At 32.1% G+C, this 26,558-nt stretch overlaps 2 protein-coding genes across 3 annotated transcripts; one reads left to right on the forward strand and one right to left on the reverse strand.

Annotated features, from left to right (window-relative positions):
* The first annotated feature begins 787 nt into the window (after positions 1-787).
* LOC111033181 lies at positions 788-5,517 on the forward strand. Of its 2 annotated transcripts, none has more exons than XM_022313822.1 (9): positions 788-1,123; positions 2,950-3,127; positions 3,194-3,338; positions 3,424-3,645; positions 3,760-4,018; positions 4,092-4,307; positions 4,409-4,530; positions 4,948-5,146; positions 5,247-5,517. In XM_022313822.1, the coding sequence occupies exons 1-9, from the start codon at positions 1,078-1,080 to the stop codon at positions 5,456-5,458; spliced, it is 1,599 nt and encodes a 532-aa protein (XP_022169514.1). In that variant the 5' UTR covers positions 788-1,077; the 3' UTR covers positions 5,459-5,517. The 2 variants fall into 2 exon arrangements, with proteins under 2 accessions (XP_022169514.1, XP_022169515.1); XM_022313823.1 differs by having other exon boundaries at positions 788-1,105.
* Positions 5,518-6,799: 1,282 nt separating this feature from the next.
* Positions 6,800-24,757, reverse strand: LOC111033168 (nose resistant to fluoxetine protein 6-like). The gene is made up of 15 exons (XM_022313782.1): positions 23,799-24,757; positions 12,629-12,801; positions 11,764-11,942; positions 11,510-11,685; positions 11,398-11,445; positions 11,166-11,333; positions 10,974-11,067; positions 10,588-10,716; positions 10,339-10,504; positions 10,179-10,258; positions 8,999-9,094; positions 8,785-8,914; positions 8,536-8,710; positions 8,260-8,402; positions 6,800-7,518 (listed from the first exon to the last, which is right to left on the reverse strand). The coding sequence occupies exons 1-15, from the start codon at positions 24,529-24,531 to the stop codon at positions 7,393-7,395; spliced, it is 2,616 nt and encodes an 871-aa protein (XP_022169474.1). The 5' UTR covers positions 24,532-24,757; the 3' UTR covers positions 6,800-7,392.
* Between the last annotated feature and the right edge of the window lie 1,801 nt (positions 24,758-26,558).

A 26,558-nucleotide genomic window follows, 5' to 3' on the forward strand; every position in this document is an offset into this window, starting at 1 on the left:
TGAATTGGGTATGAATGTAAATTAATGGACCTACGTAAATACAAGATGTCCTACCCGCATGTATTGTCATCTGTCTCCGCGTTACTATCGCATAACTAACATAGCTAACCTTGAGTTCAGAAAGATCCATTTTACTCTGCTATTTTCAATATTAATATTGTGATATGGGATTGTACTATTGTTTTGTAATATTTAAAATTATTTTTTTATAATAAAATACAATATTACAATGATTTGAGAGTATAATGTACAATTTTTAAATAATTATTGTTGTACAAACAAAAACAGTGTTATAACGTTATTTTGTCTTAACATGGGCTACATTATATTGACAGAAAAACAAAGGGTCTGCTAACCCCCCAAGGCCTCAGACCTATGATTGCATACAAATAATATTATTATAATATTCATGTACTAATATTATGTACCAGATATTAATTATTATATTAAATTGTATGGGCTTGGGGTATTTTGTGTCGCCATCTATGCGACGCGTGCGGTGAAAAAACACTTCAACGTGTTATTATCTGATTTTAAAGAACTTTATAATCGTGCTTCAAAGTAATAAACAATCATCAAGTAGGTATAACTGATTTTTTTTTAAACATGATGTTATTGATTTTTTTATAACATTATGATATTATAAAAAGAGTTTAGATTTGTCAGTCGTCGTCGTAATACTAATTCCCATCGTCGGTAACCACTGACGACTGACAAACCGCTGTGTCGTCACGTTGGTCGTGCTGTACTGAATGATTCCGCAGAAAGAATACAAACAATAACAAAATAATAACAAACCCTGAGCACCCGACGGTCGACACCATGACGTGACTGACTTGCTGCCCGAGACTGTGACTTTAATATACAATTGTAAAACTTACACTGACTGACCAGAGAGAATTAATCAGTATCCATAAATTTACCTGTTGTATATTTTCGTTACTATTCGCAAAAATCAATCGTCTCCAAGTAATAATTTACCGATTTTTTGTCCGCTCGTAGAGCTATTCATTCATACCGGCTTCGATTTGCCGACATCGCGAATTCCGCCAAAAGCTCACTACAGAACCGGTAGTCATGTCTGTGGATCTAACACCGGTTGACGGTAACAATGCACATACTCGTTAGTTATTATTGACTTAAACTTATACATACGATAATACGATTTATACTTAATAAATATTCATACTTAATAATCAAAATATATTGTCTATTAGTACATGATGTGTGATGCGCGTTTACTCTAGTGTTGTGGATCTGGCTCCCAGGAAGCCATGTTTTTGTAAATCATCTACCTAGTTTGTAAATAAAAAAGTACAGGGCTCCGTCATCACTGGCTGAATTTAATCTGGTGACAACCAGATCGACACTGGTTAACTTGTCCAACCCAAGTTATATATTATATCTCACTTTACCATTTTGTGTAGACTGGAGTTGAGTAATATATCCAACTTGTAGACAACACAATTTGAAATAATGTAGTTAGAACCTGTTTCAAGCCATCACGGGTTGTATTGTTTTTATTTTGGTTATTAATACTGATCCATACTTTTTGTGACTTCATGCATTGCCATTTGCCTGTTTACCAGGGCCTGGTTCATAGAAATGGTGCAAAACTTATTCGGGGGCCCCTTGTCTCCATACATTTTTACGAAGAAGTGATTACAGACCTATCCTCTGAACTCATTCATATTCTATTCTTATAAATATACATAATGTATTAATATGTGTCATATCAATGTATGTGGGTATAATATCCTTAATAACACAGTAATGCACTATTTGTATTCAAAAAACTGAATAAAAATGCAGCTTTTTTTTCAAAAAAGTATAGATTGAAACCTCTTCAACTGGTACGTTATCAAGATGACATATTACTGAATGTAATAATTAATAGGAAAATAAAAATTCCATATTACAGCAAAAACATACTTTATAACATTCACTTTCTTTGTGTTTACAGTCGTACTCGGTAACGAGGTTGCAGTTAATGTGGCTAAATTTTCACCTAACCTTATCTTTCTTTCTCTTACTCAACTCCTTGTTTAGACTTTACCCCTCTGATAAAACAATACACCTCCAGTATGTGGCTCTCTCTTTGGAAAAACCTACCTGCGAGCTTTGCCTTGAGATATAGAAATATTACACCTAATATCTCTAAAAAACCCTGATTTATTAATAACACTTATATAGACCTTATATTGTACAATTCAATCGGCTAGACATAGGACACCATCTTCTACCCAGCCACTCATTCAAACTGGGCCTAAATGATTCTCCATTCTGTACACTTCATTTAAATGAATGTATCTGTGATCTATCCCATATTTTATTTGACTGCCCTGTTCTACAGGACAACCCCCTAGTTTTAATGAATGTACTAGAAGCTCTTAATATTCCTTTTAATATCTACTCCATACTCAACACAAAATCCACAACTGCCATTAAAATTATAATTTCTTTTATATTAGATGTTGGCTTTATTATATAATATTATAATATAATGAATAATGTATTAGCTAATGAAAAAAAAAAAAATTAACCACTCAATGCTCACTGACAATTGTGAATTGTTATTAAATAGTGCATTTTTCTGGTGACTTTATGTGCTGTCTTTTATTTGATGAATTTCTGCCGCGATATCTTAATTTATAAAGTTTCTTGTTAGGTATTTATTTGTATACTCAGGCTACTGAGAGAGTGCTACTCTTTTGCACGTACAAATAATTCAAGCTCTGCTGTTCTGTCTCCCACTCTACCACCTAGCCGGCAGGTCTATTGATGGAAATGCGCGAGATCGGACGAGTTTTGGTCGCAGCCCAAAAGCGCTCTTTTAGTGGCTCAACTATAGGGATTTGATTTTATCTTGTACTTAAACATTTTGTTTTATCACAATACATATACATATAAACATTGCATTTAATATAATTTTCATTTATTATGTTCTAGTTGATACAAATTTGATTGCATTAGCAATGCATAAACTATCAATCGACAACACAAATGTTACAGATGTTCTGACTGACTGCAATATTTATCTCACTAAATTGAACCGTTCTGATTTATTAAAATCGGCTATCCTCATGGATTTAAATCTTATTTTTGATTGCTTGAATACTACAGATGAGTAAGTGAAATGATTAGTTGGCATTTTGAATATTAATTTATAACGCAGTTATTCAATTTTTTATAGAAAACAAATTGAAATGAGCTGTGCATTGCTCCAGAAACTTTTATCTGTTTTACAGCCAAATCATGCATTTAATAAGTATTCAGCCAGCATTGAACGTTCTATACATCATCCAAATGATACAGTTAAATCTACAATTTTGTCACAGGTAAATATTGTCAATGGGATATTCTTAATTATATTTTAGTCTTTATTCTATGCATTAATAATTACATTTTTTTTTTCATAATTAGTTGGAAAAAATGTTGGCCAATGACAATAATGTGGACATCCAAGTGGATTTGGCATGTACTATAGTTGACTGTTTAACAAGTAGTGATATGTCTGTTTCATACAATGCAGTAAAATGTCTTAAACAATTTCAAAGTGTTGAAACCCTTTCATCAATTCCTATATTATCAAAATTACAGACCATAATGGAAACGGATGCAAAAATACGTACACGTGTTTATGATGTGAGTTATTTACTTATATTGTAGTTATTAACTCATTAATTATACTGGTTATTTTGTAATTCCTAAATTATTTTAACTATCAGTTTTTTTTCTAAACCTTTTATTTTTTTACAGATTTTAATTCATTGGGCTAAGTCTGTGGATGCTTTAGCAATAATAAGTTCCAAAGGTCTCTTTACCAATTTGGTTAAAGACATTACCTATCCAGATGTAATGATGCAGATGGTTACTATACAAATGTTAATTCCTTTGAGCATCACTGAATATGGGTTCGATTATTTGAATTCTATTGGAATCATAAGTGGGTTGTATCGTTTACTGAGCTCAAATCCAAAAGAATTGGAAGACCCTGCTGTTGTTATACTTAACCCTAGTATGTACCAGTTTAATAATCTGTGTGTAGTTAAAATTATGGTAAACTAATATTCAAAAATGTATGTATGTAGTTGTGTTGGAGTTTTTCATAAAAGTTACTCAAGTCAGACCACTCTTCATATTCACAACATATCCTAAAGTTTTTGTTGTAATTTACGAAGTGTTAAAAGAAGGGGATGATTCACTAGTAGGCGTGGCTATAAATGCAATCACTACTTTGGCATCTTCTTGGGAGTGCAAAATATTGTTAGATAATCCTTCAGCCAGTATGATCTTAAACTATGAAGGTAAAGTGTGTTTAAGCTTAAATATTAAAAAATAAAAAATATATTATTCAACTATGATTTATTTTTGTCCAACATTGTAATCAATTATTTATTATAAATAGGTGATGAGGAATTAGATATTTGGAGTATATTTATCATTGAGTTGAGTCGTATTGCTACTAGTACCAAAACTGAATTAAAAGCAGGAGCTATTCAAGCAATCACAAAGATTATTCAAGTAGAGGTAATTAAAATATTTACATTCCTACAGTGGAACCTCGATAACTCAAACGTCTTAATGTCAAATTTTCGATAACATTTCATTAAGTACATACAGTTTTTTCCATAACTCAAATTTTTTATGCCTAGAATTTTTTTTGTCCTCCACTAATTTGAGTTATTGAAGTTCACTTCATTGGAACTTCTACATATTTTGGGAAAATTTCAAATTTCCAACACAGTAATTTAGACGCATTGTAATCTGTTAAAAATAATATTATAAAATAGAATTGTTCTCCTAGTGCACATTCTATTAATATTATTTTTTCCTCCAAAATATGCATAAAATGTTCCCAACCTTACAAATATTTGATGCAAATTAAATATTGTTTCTCATTAATATTTTGTGTTACCTTTTATATTAACCTAAACACTATTTTAGAATGGTGAACTTTCTTCGAAAAATGATATGATCGAACGTACAAAAAAATGGTTCAAACAGTTGAAAAATAATCCATTAAAAAATATTGTCCATGCATCATGCATTGTACCATTTTTAAGTATACAGCAAGCTGGATTTGAAATGTTCCAGTCACTGGCTGAACAACCATGGGGTCAAGAAGAAATTAATCAATGTTCATGTAAATACCATTAGTATTTAAAATTTTTTATTATTTTTAACTTTTTAAGAATGCTTCTAACTTGTATATATTTTCTTATGCTTATATGTTTTGATTTCAGTATTACTGGATCTTGTATTTAAGGACTGTCCAAAAGATCCTATTCCAATCAAAGATTTGAAAAAAATGATTATTAAAACACTATTAGAGTCTGATACTTCTAAAAATACTCTAAGTGAAGAACTTTTATTACGAATTCAACATAGTGATGTTATAAAATCAAATGAACATGCACCTCAACCTGATGTGTTGGTGGAAAATATGTCCATTTAGTAATACAATTAATTTAGTGCTATATAAATACTATTTATTTTGACTAATACAATATGGTGTATTTTTTTAAAACTCAATGATTTTAATAATTGTTTTGAACTCTAAACATTTTACTATTTTATTACTAATTGTAAGTTAGAAGGAAAAGATTATTTAATTTTTTTTAAATATTTTATAAATTACTAACCCTTTAAGTTTAAAGAAAAACTATAAAAGTAATTTTTTTTATTAACAAATCAGGAATTATTTATAAAATTATTAATTGAATATTATATCATAATTATATTTATTTTATAAAATAGAATAAAGACTGAATACGCAATTCGTTGAGGGCCAAAGAATTGTAAAAGTATAATTTTGAATATATTTGACTTTGAATTTTTAAATCATTGAATTTTTTTTTCTTTGGTGTTTTCATAATGGGTGATGGACATTATATTTTTACTAAAAATTATGATCGATTAGTTTTCCTAACTATTGAATTAGTCAAATATTCAAATGCCTCAAACTAATTATTTGAATGCTATTATAAAACTCAACTTCATTTGGTAAATATTAGTTTTTGAACCATGCAATCATTTAAATTTGATATGAATTGATGAAACCAGTGTAAGTCGCTCTGTTGTACCTTTTCATTCAGTTGGTTACTGTGGATGTATAAAATTTGAATTTATTGATAAATTATTGTACACAATTTTGAGCTTATAATATTTCTAAGGGTATTTTAATATTTAGTATTATATTTATTATTTATATATTTATTACTTTTAGTAATGCGGTATATATCTTTTATACAGGGTACGATCAATTTATAAGGAACCCCGTACTACATTTAAACATTTTTAATTGGCATATGAAATGTTATTAACATTTGTAAAAAACAAACTAACTAAACAAAATAGTTTCAAATGTATATAGATAGGTAGTTTAAAATAAGTCTTAAGAGGACATTATATCTACGTGTGTTAAGTGTTTTTCTACTAAAGCAGGGACAACATGCCATCATTGCTGATATGCTCATTTTAAAATCCTCATAACTCGATTTAAAATTAAAATAAAAAAAATTCTATTTGATTCACAAGATAGTAATATTATTACATACTTTTAAATTTGATAATAGGACAATTCATTCTAATATTTAAACATATTACAGAGTTTATTACGTTATTCAGAACGTACAATTTAGAAGGCTATGCGTTTGTAAGTCAGAAAATTCATGCGTATAATTTCATGCCGAGAACAAATTAATTCTTAAATTATAATCAATAGTTCTTAATATTTGAAAAAATAATAGCTCATTGTGTTTAGATTGTGTTAGGACTAATTAAATAAATCAAAAAATTATTACATTTTACGTATATTTTTTCAAATGTTACAAATAGATACACAATGAAATTATAACAATATTTAATGATTTAGGAAGCAGTGCATCATTATCATATACTTAAAAATATCTATTGTCAAATTAAAATTAATTTGTTACATTAAATTAATACAACGTATATAAAAAAGATGTTGCATATTATATTAATAACCTAATTCGTAAATAATAGTTATAACATACTTTAAGAATCAATAACATTTTTAGGTAGGTACGTAAACATATAATCATTTAAAACGAAAATCGTTTATATAATAACAAAATTATTAACATATAATATAATAATATGTTCCGTTATTAAAGAAATAATCAACACATAAATATACTATAAATTAATTTATAAATACTCTGTACTCTCGCCACTATAAGTAGTAAGTACAATTATTTTAATTTGCAAATCTGTAGTCTGTCCACAGGATGAGATAAACTCGTTTTTGAGTCTGCGTCATGTCAGCGGACGAGTCACGAGTAGGTATAATACAATACAATAATAAAATAAAATAAAATTATAGGCATAGATGTCAATGTAATGAAATACAGAAAATATAAATGATCAGTGGTTGTTCCGTTTGGTAGGTGACACGAGTTTCAGCAGCGACACAATCGGTGCTTCGAATGCGATAGACAAGATGAACGCAAAAATGTAAGACACGACGATTTGTCCCAAAAACAAAATTGCCTGAAAAGGAAACGAATTCAAATCAGTATTTACGTATACCCATTACCCAATAGTGGGTGGTCGAATGGAGGTGGCAAATTCCAGTAGAAGTTACCTTCCTACATGATAGCTGGTTTTACACAACTACACACAACTCTTAAATATTAATTTATGGCCTAGAAACAAATTATAGATAACCCATATCATTGAATAATAGGAAGTCAGTTGTAGGTATCTACACTAAAATTCATTAAATGATATTGGGTTATTTTTGTAACCCAGATAATTCAATAATGTTATATTCATATACCATATATAGTATATAGATTATATTTTTATACAACAAGAGAAACGTGAAATAAATATAGGTACCGTGTGGTTTATCATTTAATGATATGAGGAAAAAAATGGATTTATCTTGTAATTGTATGTTAAATGCATTGCATTCTTCTTTATTTTAGAAGATTTTAAGGTTCCTACTGTAGGCAGATTTAGATGGGTAAAATGATACTCCTTCCCTCCCCTTGCAAAAATGCTGTGACACTATAGCCACCCCACTACAATTATGCCACAGGATGGAGTAGATCCACAACTCTCCTCGTTGTTTCTTGCGTTTCGTCAATATATGTTTGAAAAAACGTTACTCACAAGTTTAAAATACATTTTAACTTTGGAGCTACATATAGTTAGTACTTTAGTAGGTATTTGAACCACTTACCTCTGTATAGTTTCCTATAGTTACATAATGTATAATATACGTACCACAGTCTCCACGGTCAGATGAAGCGGAGTGTCTCTTCTCATTACCACGTACCTGATGACGATCGGATGAACAAGGTAAGCACAATAGGTTGTCCGACTGAACGGTATTAAGATTTTGCAGGACAGCAATTTGTTTATGTAACCTGTAGGTAAACCAGATAATATCATCGTTATTATACATGATATTATATTAGTAAAGTTTTAATGGTGTTAAATTTAAGCTATTTGAACAATAATATTATGAACTTTGTGTGTTGGAAATTGAATGTGACTTACCTCCGTGTCCGGTGGCGCAAGCGATCACTGTCCACGATAAGCAAAGGGCCCACAAAGTGTGACTCAACGACGAATACGCGGCGGCAGCGACCGGATGTAGATCCATTTGGTGGACACCGAATATCAAACTGCAGAGCACAGCCGACGAAATGGTCCACCCCGCAATCACGGTCAGCTGGAAATATTAAAACGCGAATGTGATATTGTTGTCGACTCGAAAATCGAAACAGACTCTGCCAGCGCACTTACCGCGTTCATCTTGATTTTGCACTCGGTCTTGAACAGCAGCCATCCAATGGACATGCCCACGAAATATGGTCCAAGTCTCGTCCACGGTTTGTCGTAGATCTTGTCGAATAGCGCCAACGGGTCGTCAATGCTGTTGGAAAGCGTATTGTTTCGTCATTTTTTATCTTTTTTATTGGAATAATATTACGAAAAAAAATGTGTGTCAATCACTCACTTTGGCATGTGCTTGTTAGTGTATGCTATGTATCCGGTAGTGAACCACGAGGCGACCGTACAAAGCACTAAAATGACTGCCGATACTTTGAAATACCTAAACAGCCAATAGGCGTCGTGAGTTTTGAAGACGGTAGAAAATTATAATACGTACCAGTGACGCAACTAGAAAATAATTTCGGGGGAAGGGGGGGTTACATTGTAACAATATATTATATATGTATATACCTACTGTATAGACAAGATAACATGCTGGCATTTCGATATTACATACCAAATATATATTATTTATTACACAATCTGTATTACCCTTACAATAAGTGTAACTACCAGTGTAAGTGAACTTTGAAGTACAAAGGACGGTCATGAGTGGTGACTTGTTGAAAAGGACATTTGCATGGAATTATGGCAGTGATCAATTGAACGTTTTTTTTTAATGTGATTATATTAGGTAGTTTTGCTTACCGGGGGTGCTGCAATATTGTATTTATAATTGTAAATTTTGATGTAATAACTTATGATGTTGCAATAAACTTATTATTATCATTATTATTATGAAATGAAGAATCTAAACTATCATTTTGTTGAGAAAATATTTGTATATATATATGATAATAACTTGTACCTAACTTGACTATTAATTAGGATGGGTGCCCCACAAGTTCTATTCCGAGTTTTCGAAAGAAACTTAATTTTATTTGTTTATATTTCTAGTAGAGAGTACCTAAGTCCCTTTACGACTTAATCCATTTTAATGTTTATTAAATAACCGGTCGTTTCAAATGTGCAGAACGGCCGTTTAGTATTATGACCTGCAGTGGTCAATAATTGTAGTATTCAAAACTCGAAGTATCTCAACTCGTTAGGCATACCTATAGGTACAAGATCATCTATCGATGATGTTATTAAATTATTGTAAGTACTTTATATTAAGTCGGGTGATTAGCAATGCAAAACTACCTATTTAAAATTTAAATGGACATTAAGTCTTTTGAAAATCTACTAATTTATAAGTACCCATGTACTTCAATTTACTCAATGTTCATGATTGCAACTACATAACGTCAATATATATGTATAAAATATATATTGAACAGTGTATACCTGTATAAATAGTCTATCGCAATTCGTATTACATTATTTTTGGTTGCTTATGTTTAATTAATCGTTTTATCTCTCACCGAACAGATAGTATGAGAAGAATGACACCTAGTATGTAGAATTGTGTGTCGTCCGCCAAGTACCAACTCCAAAGCATGCACTGTAACAAATACGGTAACATTATCGTTGCGTCGGGCGATCGTATTAAAGCATTTTACTAGAAAGTAGTCTTTTACTCACCATGTCTTGAACGGGGAACAAAGTATTGATGTACAGCAGATTTCTCCACCAATATTTCGGGCAATTTAAGTGGTCGTCTGTCGGGGGGTCGAACACGGAATTATAATGGAACCATTTCATTGTAAGCTGTACGACGCCCAAAGCGAAGAAATACGGTGCAGTAAGTCTGGGTAAACATTTGAGCATTTAATTATTAATTTGAATAACAAATCATTGCAGCCTGAAAGTAATTTTGAGAGTGCTATTAACCTGCAGAATCGGTAAATCAGAAGTCCTATAAACTCGATGAAGTTTGACAAAAAACCTGTGGTTTTGGTAAGTTTGTTAACGTCCACTTTTGCCGTGGTCCTGAAGTAGAGAAATGAAACCAAAAGTCCGCTGTGAAAACAAAACAAAAAGGTTTATTATTTTGCTATTGCCAAAATACTGTAGTTTCTATAAGTACTTATTTGAAATACTTTTATTATTATGTTTTATTTTTCAAGTTATCATTATATCGTTTTTTTTTTAGTAACATTAAAGATTCATCCGCAATAACTTCCAAAAAAATTAAATTAAATTAACCACTCGAGTATAAAAAGTATTTCTAAGTACGAACATAAGTGAATTTCAATATTTAACAACACTGCATTTACCTGATGAAGAAGAAAGTGTCTACCGAATACGTCGCTTTGTTGATCAATTGAAACAACAAATGCCTTTCGGCCGTGGTACGGAATTCCATATTGTCTAAAACAAATATTTTATTGTAAGATAAATATCGAACTTGTGTTGACGTATGTTGACCGTGATGAGATCACAAATGATGATCAATTGAAGATAGTTACCCGAGTATTTAAATGAAACGATGCAAACATGGCCCAAAACAATCCATACCATGCTCAATGATCGGAGACCGTGTACCGTGGATATCGTGTCTTCGCCAATCGACTTATCGCATATTTGTCTTAAGTTTCTTCGCACCGAAAACGCCAGTAACATGTTCACTGCTGTACCTGAAAACGCGATTAAATCATTACAATCCATTACTTTGTGGCGAGGACTTCGGCATATACTTACAAGTCATCGGTTCGGTTTTAGACAACGTTTCAGAGCTCTTCGAAGATTCTGCATGATAAAGAAACACGATAAAATAACACAATTTATTTAAATATTAAAAATCCAAGCTTACCAGACTCCAGATCTATTTTGGAATGTTCGGAGAGCGGTTGCAACTTGGCACTACTGACAGCGTACCTGTAATTGTCAAACATGAACCCGTTCATTTTGTTACGGTCGTTTTTTTCTAAGTACATGTCCAAGCTTGTGCCCAATATCAGGAATACCATGGTTGTGGCGGATATTATTCTATAAACGGGAAAACATTACGGTTTAAACACAATGCAATAGATGATTGAGTTACGGGGAGGAGGGAGGGACACTTACACGAGGAGCCAGAAAACTCTATCACCAAACAAGTCGTAGTGATCGTGAGGCGATTTCACCTTGGCGACTTTTACATCTCTTTCCGGAATGTCTTGATGCAGGGTCTGATTGACCATCTCGTCCACGTCGTCTTTGGAACAAGAGTAAGGCAAACACAAACCCAAGTGCTGATACCTCTCCTGTTAACGAAAATACGTATAATATAATTATGAAAGTAATTCGTAAAGTATATGAACAATAACGTGAATTTGCTATATAAAAAAAAAAACTTTCTTTGAATAATGTATAAAAATTATTGTTTCATCCTCTACAAGTTTTCCCCAGATATAAGTATAAGTACAACTAGATAATAATTACATTATACAATACAGCAGGGGTCTCTAACTTTTTTTTACGGTTGGTCAAATCTGTAATACGATTCAGCATTACGACCAAATACACAGGCAATATACATATAGAGGTAATGAAATTGTTATAGTTATTATAAATTTATTTATCAAGATAAGAATAGTTTTTAAAATGATTCAAGTTATATAAGAAGTATTTTTAGGTATTATTCATATATTGAAAACAATAAAAACAAGTATATTTTCAAAACATCAATTAGCTTGGCGGGCCCTAGGTTGGAGACCCTTGCAATATAGTATAGTATAATTATGTAAATTAATATAACCTGTGTAGTTCATGTTTAATCAATAAAGAAAAAAAAATATATAATCTTATATTGTATAATTGGATTACTATTGATTGTAAAATAATAATCAAATGCATACATAAATTAAAGGTACTATTAAGGTGTACCAAATCAAATTGAAATACAGTATAACATATTTATATTTTATAAATTAAGTAAAATCATATTTACCGTATAATTAATAGGTGCTTTTAGTGCAATGTAAGTTTTTATTATATTGAATCCTAGTTTGAAAGGTAGTTCTTCATCATATTCTGATATTTCTGTACACAAACTTTTTGATCCTAACCAGAATGTATTTCCCCAGAAATAACCACTGCTGTAATGTCCACTAGCATCTGACACTAAATAAAAAAAAAAAATAATAAAAAATTTAATCTTTTTAATTTTCACGTGGTTTTAAAACAATATTGGAGTTGGAGATGATGGCAACTTACGTATAGCTATATAATAATTTTTCGTCTTTGGGAAACTTTAGATTTGGGACTACATTAAAACGTTTTTTTTGTAATTTTAAGATATATTTAGCTACAAATTTCGATTAAACTGATCTATATGAAGTCCCTCCATTACTTAGCACAAGTTAAGTCATAGTAATGTCTGTATGTGTCCATTCAATAATGTTTAACATCGTTGAAGAAATATTTAAATTTATGAAATAATAATGATAAAAAATGATTGGTATTTATTTATCATCATTCATAATTTATAAACGTCTTCAGATGACGTAATTTATAAAATATGATAAATGTTAATACAATACATAACTGACATGAAATAATATTAAAATAAATATCTATCATCTGTTCAATTGTACCTAAACTCCTCAGGCATGGTATATGTAGTAAATTAATAGTGAACATCTAAGTGGAAAAATCAACCTAGTGTTGGTACTAGTATACTACATTTTGTTTTTATTCAATTATTATTTTGAATTGATAAGCAGATCACGGTACCAATTTCTTTCTAGCTATCTCGGGTGGAGGACCCCAAACATCGTGGGTGTGTGTTGGACATGTGAGGGGGTCAGGGTGTGAAAGAAGTCTGAAGCGGAATATTTTGTAAAAAGTTACTCATATGAGTTTTAAATTTTTAGATCTGTATATATAGATTGATAGATTAGAGATACATGGTGGGGCATATTGTTTTTTGGAAGAATAATAGGTACTTACTTAAGAAAGTCTTAATTTCATTATCATTTGACTATTTAACTTTAGTTACTCCAGAGTTGAAGGTTACATTACCCAACTAAAGATTTGCACATAAGGAGATTTGAATGTAATTTTGGCACGGTTGTCGGTTGTTATTTGAAATTAATGTCCTAAGCACAGACGGAGACTTACGTTTATTGCAAACATTTTGGTTTTTTTTAAATAATGTGACCAGGTAAGATGACGTCAATGATGAACCAAGAATTTTACCAATTGGAGGGAGAAATTGGTATGGGAGATTGTAAATTGCACTGATTATAATAATTAATCTTTTTTGTAAGTAAATTCTACAATTAAAACTGTTTACCTGTATTAAAAACGTGAATTCCATTGATAGTAACTTTTGACCTGTGTACTTAAATGTTTGATTTTCGTATCACATTAATGTAAAGTATGTAATGTTGGCATTATATTCTGCCAAAACGTATAAAGCATGATACTAAAATATTCCAACTATACGAATATACGTCATGTTATGTAAAGTTGGCAAATGTATTTTCAGTTTATTTTTTTTAAATGTATATTTAAATATAGTATAAATTGTACATAAAATTTGATTTTTTTATGGAATTCACATTTATTTAGTACCGATGGAGGAGTTAACATTTATTTTTTCAGTTAAAAAAAATCCATCGGTGGAATTTATATACACCCATTGAAATATTATCTAAGAAAATATCTAAAACAAAATAATGAGTACCTTTAAGGTAGGTAGGTAATGAATCACTAATAATTATTCGAATTCCATTTCATAAAACGGAGGTGCTCTTAAATGTTTTTGTGGAAATTTCATGTAATATATTAAGCAATTATTAAATCATATAGTATAAACCATAATTTAAGATATACTATCTATGGTATGAATAGATAAAAAAATACCTTTATTGCTTAAACTATACATTAATAGCCAGTTTAGATATTTTACAAACTTTTATTCAATAATCAATAATACTATATAGTACCTGTATAATGTTTTACTATGCCAATAACTTTGCGGTAATAGTATTCCTTGGTCACCTAACATCAAATGCCTAGGTGTAATTTTGAACAGAAAACTAACATGGTCATCTACATATCATCTCAAATCTACAACAAGGCTTCCAAAGGCTAAAGTACTATAATCATTGATCAACCGACAAACATCATTAAGTTCGGAGATGTTCTCCTATGCTATATAAGCAATCCTACGAACATTTCTCTCGTGTGCAGTCCCTGTGTGGGGAAATCGTGTTAAGACCCACATACACAAAATTCAAGTATTTCAATCCAAAGTTCTTAGGACAATATCTAATGCTCCACGGTTTGTACGTAATGACGCACTAACAAAGACGCCCAGCTACCGAACAATAACTGATTACATACAAAATTAGCAATCAACTTCTTCAACCACATCAAATCTGTTCGCCGTGCAAAATTTTACAGACTAAGTGATCCACCTTCTATACGTCGACTAAAGCGTGGACGTACACACAACCTTTTATTATAATATTATTATATTACCTTCTTAATTGTGAATACTATTTAACGTAGTAGTTTAATTGTATTCCAATGTTACAGTTAAGTACATGTACTGTACAAAGTCAAACACTGTAATATTTTAAAATTACTGACTATAATACTATTTAAGTTATTGTTATCTATTATCCAAATGTACAAATAGGCATGTAATTTCATTAACAGTCAGTTTAGATGTCAGGAAAACTTTAATAATAATAAAAAAAACTATACCTATGTTTACTGGTATTTATCTACCAGCAGTTTTATATTTCAACTTAAAAACTAAATGAATAGGTACTGAATATCCTAATGGATATTTTTTCTTCAATATTAACCTTACTGAAATAAGCTATATATATATATATATATGCTTTATGATATTGTTATGGTGGCTGTTATATATTTTGACGTAATATAAATAAATTATTTTTGCTTGCCTGGTATACCTATAATTATTTATTAATTGTATGTATGCATCGAAAACGATGATTTTTTTTTAAACTTCAGACATTGGAGAATGCATTAAAACAGTGTGCCTATAGGCTATAACCACGCCTGGAACGAAATGTATATAATATTGTTTTATAATATATTTTTATAAAAACATTTTGTTATTGATTGATTGTTATTATTAAAAATAATAATCTTGGACATTTGTAAGTTTACCGAAGTATTTGTTTTTTTGGAAAGACTATGGAGCGTCCCAACCCCCAAAAGTCGTATATAGTTAGGTACTCCTTCACACTATAAAATAGTCTCAAATATAAATATTTAATATGTTACAGTTACAACTAATCAGAAAGGTAGTTCATAATATGGACTTTCCCAATCAGAATCGTAAGTTCTTACTCGAGATTAGCAGGTAAACAATTACACATTTAGGTTAATTCATGCATATGAAATGTGTATGTACTATGTAGTATGTTCCTACACGAATATAAAAATGAGATGTGTAAGTTTCTACATAGGAAGTAAAAGAAAGGTGAGTATGTGACTATGTAAGTTCCTACACGGCAAACAAAAATATTATTACATCTATATAAATATATTTAATCTTCATACATTTTATAATTTAATGTACTTATATAATATTATTATAAGTTTAAAATATCATAATAGGTAAATCAATTTATCACCATAAATTTTGTTGTAATATTTCATAATTGTGAAAAAATTGTATACTTCAGATGGATAGGAGGGATTATTATGATATATACACTTTAATATTTGTTATACAAAAGTGTAGTATATATATTTCATATAATATTAATTTATGAAGTATAATTATACACAATAATAATAAACTTTTCTGCCGTGTTGGTCTCGTATAGGAACTTACATTCACCCCACTCGTTCCCAGAGCCTACAATATTGCTATAAACATTGATATTTACGACAGTTGTTTAAAAATAAATTTATTATGGTTATTTTGTAGTAACTCTGGTACCTTTTAATAATGAGACATTGAGACTTAATGGACAGTATTGCAGTTGATCTTAAGAACCGAGTAATTTATGATTTAAGTAATTAGTACTCTTACGTTTTATGGATGAAAAAGAAAAACACTTATAATAAAAGACGAATAGTGTATATAAATCAAAACTCAAAAGGAAATTGTATAAATATATTTGTTTAATGTTTCAGATCAAACGATACATAGTTAATTTTTAAAATAATATTAATGTAATCAGTAATATTAATCATTAAAAATTGCTCTGTGGGTAGTTACAATATATAATAGCCACGAGCCACTCATCAGTTTGTAACACTCTGAAGGGGCTCCAAAAAATGGATATACGTGAGTATTTTATTTTTAAATAAAACATTAATTTGTAAAACATTGACACCTATAGGTTTTTCTACCAGAATTTTAAACACTTAGAATAACATCTAGGGTGCTATCGTGGTGACGGCTTTTTGTGTACTCTTAAACAGAGGTCTGCGCACGTCTATACGATATTATACATATTATGTAATATGTACAGCAGTGTGCAGTGCTTGAATTTGGAAAAATTATAAGTGGGTTGCAAAGAGCGGTAAAAAAATGCACGTACCCGAATGTGTATTTGTCTTATTGATTAAGATGTATAATTAAAAGGGGTACTGTTTTTTAAAAATAATAAAGCCTGCGCCCCTCATTCAGTCACCGCAGATCATGGCAGTATTAGCAATAAAAAATAAAAAAAACGGCGATTGATTATTTTTTGTAAAATATGAGTACTGTACTATACTAATATTGAGTATTGCGTGGTTCAATAATGAACGTTGTTGATAATCGTTTTACCACTGTTGTCACCGCACATTCGTATCGACGTTCAATCAAAACACATCGTTTATCGACAGCCACGGGTAGTATATTATTATCCAGTAGCCATAATATTATTGATTGATCAATGCTAATACTTATTAATGTAATAGCTAGAGACCGCGTGGGGGCGTCGCGATGGTAGATCTTATCGGTTCATCTATAATAATATCGTCGCAAATCGTCGGTTAGATACTTAGATGTACATCGTGTTGTTCTATTATTTGATATCGGTGAAAGATCGTCGTGCGTCTCAAAAGTCAAAGCATAGTATTATTATGCAATCCGAAAACCGTCGAGTTAAAAAAAAAAAAAAATACGTTTTATGAATCGTAAATTATAAATTTACTTATAGGTAGTTATAAATGTATTTTAAATCGTATTAAGCATTTCTGTTTACGTCTCGGGAAAAATAACGTTTTTTTCAGGACAACGGCAATGTCGTTGTATAAATAAACGAAGGAACCGATACGAGAACTCGCTGAATTATTAAACGGGTTTCCGTTTTTTTATCATGATGTTGTGAAACATCGTAGAGTCAAGTTCAAGGTTGTCTACTCGCGTGAGTTTGTACTGTAACATTCATAAATAAATTATAGGTAATCGTGAATCGTCTGTAATGCACGGCTGCTCGCGGCGACACACGATAATGATAATATTAAAACACGCATAATTTAATTATTGTTAACAATTGTTATCATTCGTATAATATTATTTAATAATTAATAATGAATCCGTCTCGTTGTCTTATTTTAATATAATATACACCTACACCTACGTCTACAGTTCTACGCCCGGACAAAATCGATGTGTCTAGTATTATTTTCGCGACGAGTCGGGACTTATATATTTTCACTTTCTCCCTTTGCCGAATGATACGATTTTTATTGTAAATCATATAACACATCTCGCGGTAGATCCTCAGACGTATAGACGTATTCGATCGTGATCAATGTATCGACTTGATGGTGGATCGGATTTTTAAGGGCCTATTATGACCACCGCGATAGTAGTATCTATAACCGTTAATCGAATATGCATATAATATAAAACGCTACACAAACAAACACAATATATGGGTAGATATACGTTACACGGCGTGATTTATATAATAAAAGGTTTTATAGCACATTATTACATAGCGCGTCAACACGTGGGAGTAAGTGTACGGTATGATGATGCATTTAAAATATTATATAGATACCAATTTATATAGATGACGGTTTCATCATCGGCTCGGATATCAGCTAATTTATATTCACAGAATTTATTCACTCATATCCGTGAGCGGTGTTCGAAAGAAAGTTTTTCGAACGATTTTTTATATTTGGATGCGTATTGTTTATACAAAGTACGTAATATTATTCCTCTGACACGATGAGTGCAGGTCGTTATGTATATACTGTGGTCTGTGAACGTTGTAAGTCTTGCAGTGTTATAATTTCAAGTATATTCAACATTTTTATGGTGCAATAAGTATCTACATAATATCTATAGAAGGAATATCGAATTTTGGCAGTTGGTTTTTATATTATGAAATTGACCGTCTTTCTTTAGTAGGCAAATGGGAAATATGTAACACAACCCCATAATTCATATATAGTATGTACCTAGGTATAATATAGGTACAATATATAGACTATAAGTACGTTTACAAATATTCGGAAAAATTGTTTTTCGCTTTTTAATTTGTATACATAATATAGGTATACAGGATAGGTATGACAGTTTGAATTACGACAAAATAATATTTTATACAGTTTTTCCTGTAAAATAATTAATATGCATGTTATACATTTAATTCAAGAACAAAAATAGTCAGTATTTAAAATGCACAAGTCAAAATACCTAAGATCAAAATATCTAATTTATAGGACGAATCCAATAAAAATCCAATGATATGCATGTTATATAGTTTTAAGAAAAATTACTGCTTAATTACTTCAAGTATATTATTGTTCACCATATGTATACTTTATTATAATTTATAATTTATAATTCATCACTGCAGGCACTTGGCAATCATAAACAAATCAATTTTTTTTTTAAAGTGTTGTAGATTTTAATTTCTTAACTCAATAATTTATCCGTTGGATACCCCAGAAAGAACTATATATTTGTCATAATATTTTTACTAGCATCTGAATACATTATCATAATTATTATTATTTAGTAGATAGTATGCAGATCTCATCAATCGGCCGATATTTTATATTGCAGTCACGGGTCAATCAATTATGGCAGTTCGAGTGTTAATGTATATTGGTAGTGGTTATAATATATAGGTAGGTAGGTTAATAATTGTTCGGTTCGAGTTCGTTCTGCAACCAGCAAATGCGACTAAACGGAAAATCTGTTTACTCATTGTGCTGTATATCATTATATGACTATGTTATTTCGTAGGTATAAACACTAATGATTGCAGTTATATATTATGCGTGACAAATAAAATATATATATATGTATATCCACGCATGCTATCGGTGAATTTCGTGAATGGAATTTTTTTCTTGTGCACGTTTACCCTTACAAAAACAAAAAAAAAATTCGGACAATAGTTACCCAATTATTCAAAGTATCTAATACCATATACGCACACCGCAGATAAACAACGCGCAAAATATTATTCGAAGTGTTTCGAACTATAAAAACCAAATGTCCGACAAATATAGTTTATAAGGTATATTATGTATTTGAAGTTTAGATGAGAGACAGGGTTGTGGACCAACTTTTTTTGGAATTTTGTGGGGTAGGTGCGCTAGGTACTCAAGTAGCATTCCACACTCAGCTCATCAAAACTTTAAATACCCTATAACTCATATCAGATATTTGACAATAATTTGATTTTCATACATCTAAATACTCAAAAAAATATTCTGCTTTAGAGTGACGAATTAAAAATGCATTTTGTCATTAAAAAAAAGTAAAAATAGTAAATAATATAATTTAGTAAGAAACTTGTTTTTCAACGACTTACTAAGATTATGTGAAAAAAATATTTTCATAAACGTTAATAGTTTTTGAATTAATGAATGTCTTACGTTGAATTGATAACTCGGTATATTATGTGATACACAATACATATAATACTATCCATAAATACATTGCCTATTTTACTATATTATATTGTCTTACAATATAGTATAATATAATAATATGTACCTAAACCTATTATCGTATGTCGAATCGCGTTCGATTCGCGTCGAATATACGTACCTGCCTACACACAACGGCGCCGCTGCACAGCACACGACAATAATATATTATATTATACGCACTGACCGTGATGACGACTGTGACACGCGCCATTTGAAATGGGGTCCTTGTTAATTGGCTACACTTTCGATTTCCCAACCCGTCCGACCCACGAAAATCGAATTACCCACGGCGAAGGGGTCGCGGGCGGTCACACTCAATGATATAAGTGTTAAAGTGTGCGATCGGTTTCGCATAAGTCGTTACCACGTACCCACTAGTATTATACATTATATTATAATATCCGCGATTAGACGGCGTCTGTTTGTTTTTGTTTTTTTTTTTTTTGAAATTCGTTTTAGATTCAAAGAAAACGACGCGCGTACACTTTTTCTGTTCCGTGACGTCACAACCTACACGAGACGATATCACTGCTCAGTGACACGTGATTTTCGACGACCAGATGATGCGGATGTTATAATGTATACATTTGTGCGTGGGGGGGGGGGGGGGAAATAAAAATACTTCTAATAGGCTATACAAATAAATGTATTTTAGCTGACAGACGTTGGACTCTGAGTACCTATTATACATTATAATTAAGTATTTTTAATAAATAGTACAAGTACATTTTAACGTGATTGGTGTAAATCTTTAAAACAGAAACTTTTAACCTTTGGGGAGTTTTTATCAAAACAATATTTCAAGACTTTCATATCATATTATGCATTCATATGGCTATGACTCAATAGGTTGACGATTATAATATTATCCAATCTATTATTTTATCACGAGAGATCCTACTGAATTATACCTATTATATGATTGTATTGTGTGCTTTGTGCTTACTACATTATATTATATAAGATCCCAATGGCCGACGACCTAAATATAATTATATAGGTACAGTGTTTGAATTTGAAAATATTATAGAAATGGGACTGTCGATTAAAATAAATCAGTGGCTCTTGAAGTGATTGAATTCAATATGACTGTTTTTTGGGGAAGGGGTGAAGTACATTATACCCCGAGTTATCGATTCTCAAACTTATAACTATACCTTAATATATGAGTTGGCCAATAATGATTACTTATAATTATAAACAATTAAAATAAATATATATTGTGCCACTGCTGTTTAACTATTTAATAGTATTTATAACATTGTTTCCTCAATTTGTACCGCTATATAATTTAAAGATTAATTTAATATTACGTTGTGTTATTGCAGGTCACTCGTTTTGTTTAGTGAACGTAACAAAATCTAGTGCGTTAATACAGCATTACAGCCATGTTAACACAATGAATAAACAAATAAAATATACAAAATTGATAACATTTTGAAAATTCTTTTTCGATTATTTACTGTGGTTTTGGTTTCTATGGTTTATACAAGCATGTACACCTGCAAGTTCCACGTTCTTATCGTGGTTCAAGTCTCGCGTTAAATGTTCAATTTTTTTTCAACTTTTCAGCAAGTTGAGATTTTATCGAAAAGCCAACAATTTTATACATTCATTAGGTTTTTACACTTTTTATTACAATTGTCCTTATATTATTATTTCTTATTACTGTTAAATTATTTCAGTTATAATAGTAACTATTAAACAGCCTAAACTGCTATATTATAGTAGTTTCGATGATCAATATACATTTAATTCGATTATTGTTTTTTATCACATGTATAGGCGGGATATACTTTAGCCATAATATTTATTAACTACCGATTTATGCTTTTTTATATTTATCTATACTTATGTAAACGACAATAAAGGCTCATTAAACGTTTAGTGTTATATAAAGTCTTAAAACTTTTTACCTGACACGTGATTGGCTCATTAAGTTATTATTTAATTTTTATACAATTAAAAACTTTCTACCATATAGTTAAATTAAGGATAAAAATAAAAATAAGAATTATAAATAAGCTTTGAATAGGATGGTTATATATTTTTATTTTTGTTTACGTCTATTTTAGTCGAAACTTGTAATTCAAATGTATTCACTTGTTGAGCTATAATTATAAATAGAAGCTAATTAAAAAAAAAAAACAAATTTATTTACTATGCTACAATTTTTCAACTTTTTTCAGAATTCAATATAGATACTTTATAATTGAGATCATTTAAAAATTGCAAAAAATGAGTTAAAAAATAAAATGTATAAAAAGTGTAAAATAATTTTATATTTATCGTTCAATGAAATCGTGTGTTTAGAATACGATGCAATAGTGTGCATTTGGAAATAAAAACTAAATTTTACGACCTCACATAGGTTCATAAATCTAATACATTTATTACAGTATACATAAGCAATAAATTATACTCTATAGTAATTCGTTGATTAGTTAATTCAAGTGAATGAATGTTGTTTGGTTATTGTTGTTAAAAATATCTTATAAAACGTAAGCCAGCGATTATTTTACAGAATGTAATGCTTATGTTAAAATATTATAAGAGGACGCCTCACCCATATTTATATCAAACTAAAAAAAAAAAACACCAACTTCCAACAAAACACGGATGTTGTTACTTGTTACCTCAGTTAAGTTTAAAAATAGATCAATTTGTCCTAACATTAAAACTGAAGGGACTAAATATTAGCCGCCGAACGTAAATTTGATATGTACCTAGTTGCAGAACAGCGAAATAGCAAGCGTGAGTGTCCTCTTAAATACGCCATAACTCATAAGTAATACTTATGAGAAATCAAAATACTACAACTATGGCGGTCGGCCTATTCGATTTCCTTTAAAGTTGCAAAGTTCGTGTGAAAAGCCGAAAGAAATTTTACCACGCACATAAGAACCCTCGGATAGTAAGTAATTTTTACTATTATTATGGAAGAATGCACAGCACCTCTCCCCCATTGCTCACTAAACAAAAATCGGCCTATAAAATTTAAAAAAAATTGTCCTTTTACATTTTAACTGTTGTAATTGGTCTTTGAAACTATGAAAATAAATAACAAATTGTAACGTCTTTAAATCCCAGTATAGGAACGGGGATAATTGAAAATTCTAGTCCGATCTATTACGTACTATACTATAAGTATTTAGTCAAGACTAACAAATTATATTATATAGGTGTTGGTATTGAGTTATAATAAGTTAATAAATTGGCAACAAACTCACTTTTGAAAGCCCACATTTTGCCGTTGCGCAGGGCCGCCTGGTAGAGTTGCACATGCTCGGCGCACAGGGACGACACGGCAGGCGTGGCCGTCAACTCGTACGGGTCCCAGAATCGGAACAACTCTTCGGGCCGTGTGACGTTGCCGCCTGGCCACCCTCGGCGGTAGCTGGACGACCGCACGTACTCGGGATATTTGACCGACCGGGCGACAGGGCTGGTGCCGGCGGGCGATGCGTCCTCTAAGGCAGCGTCGTATTCTTCGGCGGACGCGGACGCTTCGCCGCTGTAGGCTGCAGCCGGCACCGATCCGCAGTTGGTCAGCGGCTGGTGATCCGCTGCAGCGTCGTTGACTGACGCACCGCCGTCGTGACCGTGGCCGTCCGAGTCTTCGAACACCACCGAATCCTCGAGGTCCTGGTAGAGTTCGGCCACCCGGCCGCCAGAGTTGGTTCCGTCGGCGCTGGCCGCACCGCCACCGCCGTCGTCTTCTCCGCGGTCACCGCCGGTCAACTCTCCCGAGTCGGAAGCCCGACTGCCGCTGTCGTCATCGTCGCCGTCCACCGGAGACGAAGCCGTAGTGGCCGTAGAGTTTTGAGACGTCCCGACGTCGTGCAATCGACGTCCATGCTGTTCCGTTTCCGAGCTGTTCACCGTCGTCGGCGTGGACATTGACGGCCGCAACGCCGAGGCGAACATCAGCGCCCAACAGCAGCACCATAGTAACGTTTTCATCGCTCGCGATTTCGTGTGTATTCACCGACTCGCGTGCTCGACACGTATAATATGTCTATATAATATTGAGTGCAGACCGTCAAACGGCACTTCGTATAAGTACGTTGCGCGATATAAAATATGCGAATCGATACTGTCGATATAATTTATCGCTGCGCGCTATGACGACCGTGCCGCGTCAGACGTTTCGTGGATACTGATACGCGTCGGGTGGCCGGAGCCGGATCACGTATGCTCGAGGATCTGTTCAAACGGGCGGCGGCGGCGGCGGTGGTCTCCGCGGGCTCGGAATTTCTGTTTTGCGCGCGCAAACCGACGCGAGCAGAGGGAGGCGAGGCCGTGGCCGGTGCAGTTGTCTGTCCGGCTCGAGTTCTGGCGCGGACGGGCGCGTTGGATCTCGGGGCCGGGGACCGTGTCTCGCCACCGATAGGTATATGCCTACCACCACTCCGGTCGCGGTACATTGCATATATTATTATTATATACGCGGTTCCGGTTGTCATTCCATTGCGGGTTTTTCCAAGAACATATATAGTGTTAAACAGTTTGTTATTGTAATTCGAACTCGCGGAATATTTTATAGGTAGCTGCACACATTATAACATGTACGAGATACGTATCTTGAACGTAACCGTGTTTTATATTAGGTACTACAACTACTAACAATAATAATAATAATAATAATAATAATAATTAATGTTATTTACGAGACGGTCTGGCAACTCGTTCAATAACTGAAATTTATCGCGTGAGGGCATGCGTATAACACGACGCACAGAGGTATATACGACGTTTGTATACAGTACCTATTTATGAGCAGTTGGTAACCATCGTGGTCTCATCGACGGTTATGGTTAGTAACCATCATGCTATCATAGCTGAAACTTGTAATGCGACCGTATGAGTTTACGACGTGCGTGTGAATATATTTTTGAGCTTCCTCGTATTTATAATGTATTATGTACAAATTGTACAATTCAAGGGCATTTGTTTTTATATAACTTATCATAACAATCGGGACGATGCACAATATTCGAAAAGCACACTCGTTTACCTTTGGTTGACATATTTTCACGACTTTATCTCAAAAAAACCATCGCATCATATCGTGCCTGCATAATATTACGCAGGTAGGTACCTATATCATACGACATACACTCGAGTATACTGTATAACATTATGATTTATAACGACTGTACATGGACAATACACCGTTCCGCAACCGTGAACATCTCTGTGTCACCGAACATTGTACTTATTACTCAATCGAGCACTATATTTTGGTCATTTGTGTCTGGAGAGTTTTTTCTCTCATTTAATTATTATTTTTTTTTTGTATTATTAAAATGTCCGGAAAACTATAATCTTGAGGGTTTTAATCGTAATAGCAGGGACACGATGAAAATAATATCCGAAATCACGTCCGCGCCAGTATGGATTTTAAACGAATTTGGGTTATAGACAATTTTTTCGAAAATTACAGCGTTTTACAGCGGCGGCCAGCGTCGGCGAGTTGTCTCCGTCATCTGGCGGCTGCGTAATGTTTGTGATCGGCGATCGGCACCCGCGGCGACCATGACTGCACAAATGATATTATTATTATTTTGTCGTACGCAACCGTCACTTTTACCCAACCAATACTGACGTCGTGTAAACATATTTCGGAACAGATTACACTTGAACACTGTCCGTATTGTGTGCATAACTATGTAATATAGGTACATTACATAGTTATTCAATATTTGTGTGTACAGGGTGTATTCAGTATATTCACCAAGCAAGCTCACCCCACCCTCCTTTTCTGCTTTAATTATTTACTCAGACAAGTTTTATACATTTTAAATGTTTATAGATTAATTATAATAATTAGTAATTGATAACCTATTATATTGTCTACGAACCTAATATCCTTAGTACGCGAAGTCAAAATAACTCAAAACTACTAAAAATATATTTGTTTTACAATTAATAGTAAAAGCTTGGTTCCCATTTGAAAAAAATAAGTTATTATCATCACACTACACTTT

Source organism: Myzus persicae, unplaced genomic scaffold (assembly GCF_001856785.1).
Source record: "Myzus persicae strain clone G006 unplaced genomic scaffold, MPER_G0061.0, whole genome shotgun sequence".
NCBI classification, from domain to species: Eukaryota; Metazoa; Arthropoda; class Insecta; order Hemiptera; family Aphididae; genus Myzus; species Myzus persicae.

Bases quoted from the DNA above. Each gene is read 5' to 3' on its own strand.
- LOC111033168 (XM_022313782.1), bottom strand. From the start codon at position 24,531: ATGAAAACGTTACTATGGTGCTGCTGTTGGGCGCTGATGTTCGCCTCG. The intron at 12,802-23,798 runs GTGAGTTTGTTG...TTTTTTATTTAG, and splicing joins CAAAATGTGGGCTTTCAAAA to TGTCAGATGCTAGTGGACAT. The intron at 11,068-11,165 runs GTAACTATCTTC...TATTTGTTTTAG, and splicing joins CGTTTCATTTAAATACTCGG to ACAATATGGAATTCCGTACC.
- LOC111033181 (XM_022313822.1), top strand. From the start codon at position 1,078: ATGTCTGTGGATCTAACACCGGTTGACGGTAACAATGCACATACTC. The intron at 4,308-4,408 runs GTAAAGTGTGTT...TATTATAAATAG, and splicing joins TATGATCTTAAACTATGAAG to GTGATGAGGAATTAGATATT. The intron at 5,147-5,246 runs GTAAATACCATT...TTTTGATTTCAG, and splicing joins AGAAATTAATCAATGTTCAT to TATTACTGGATCTTGTATTT.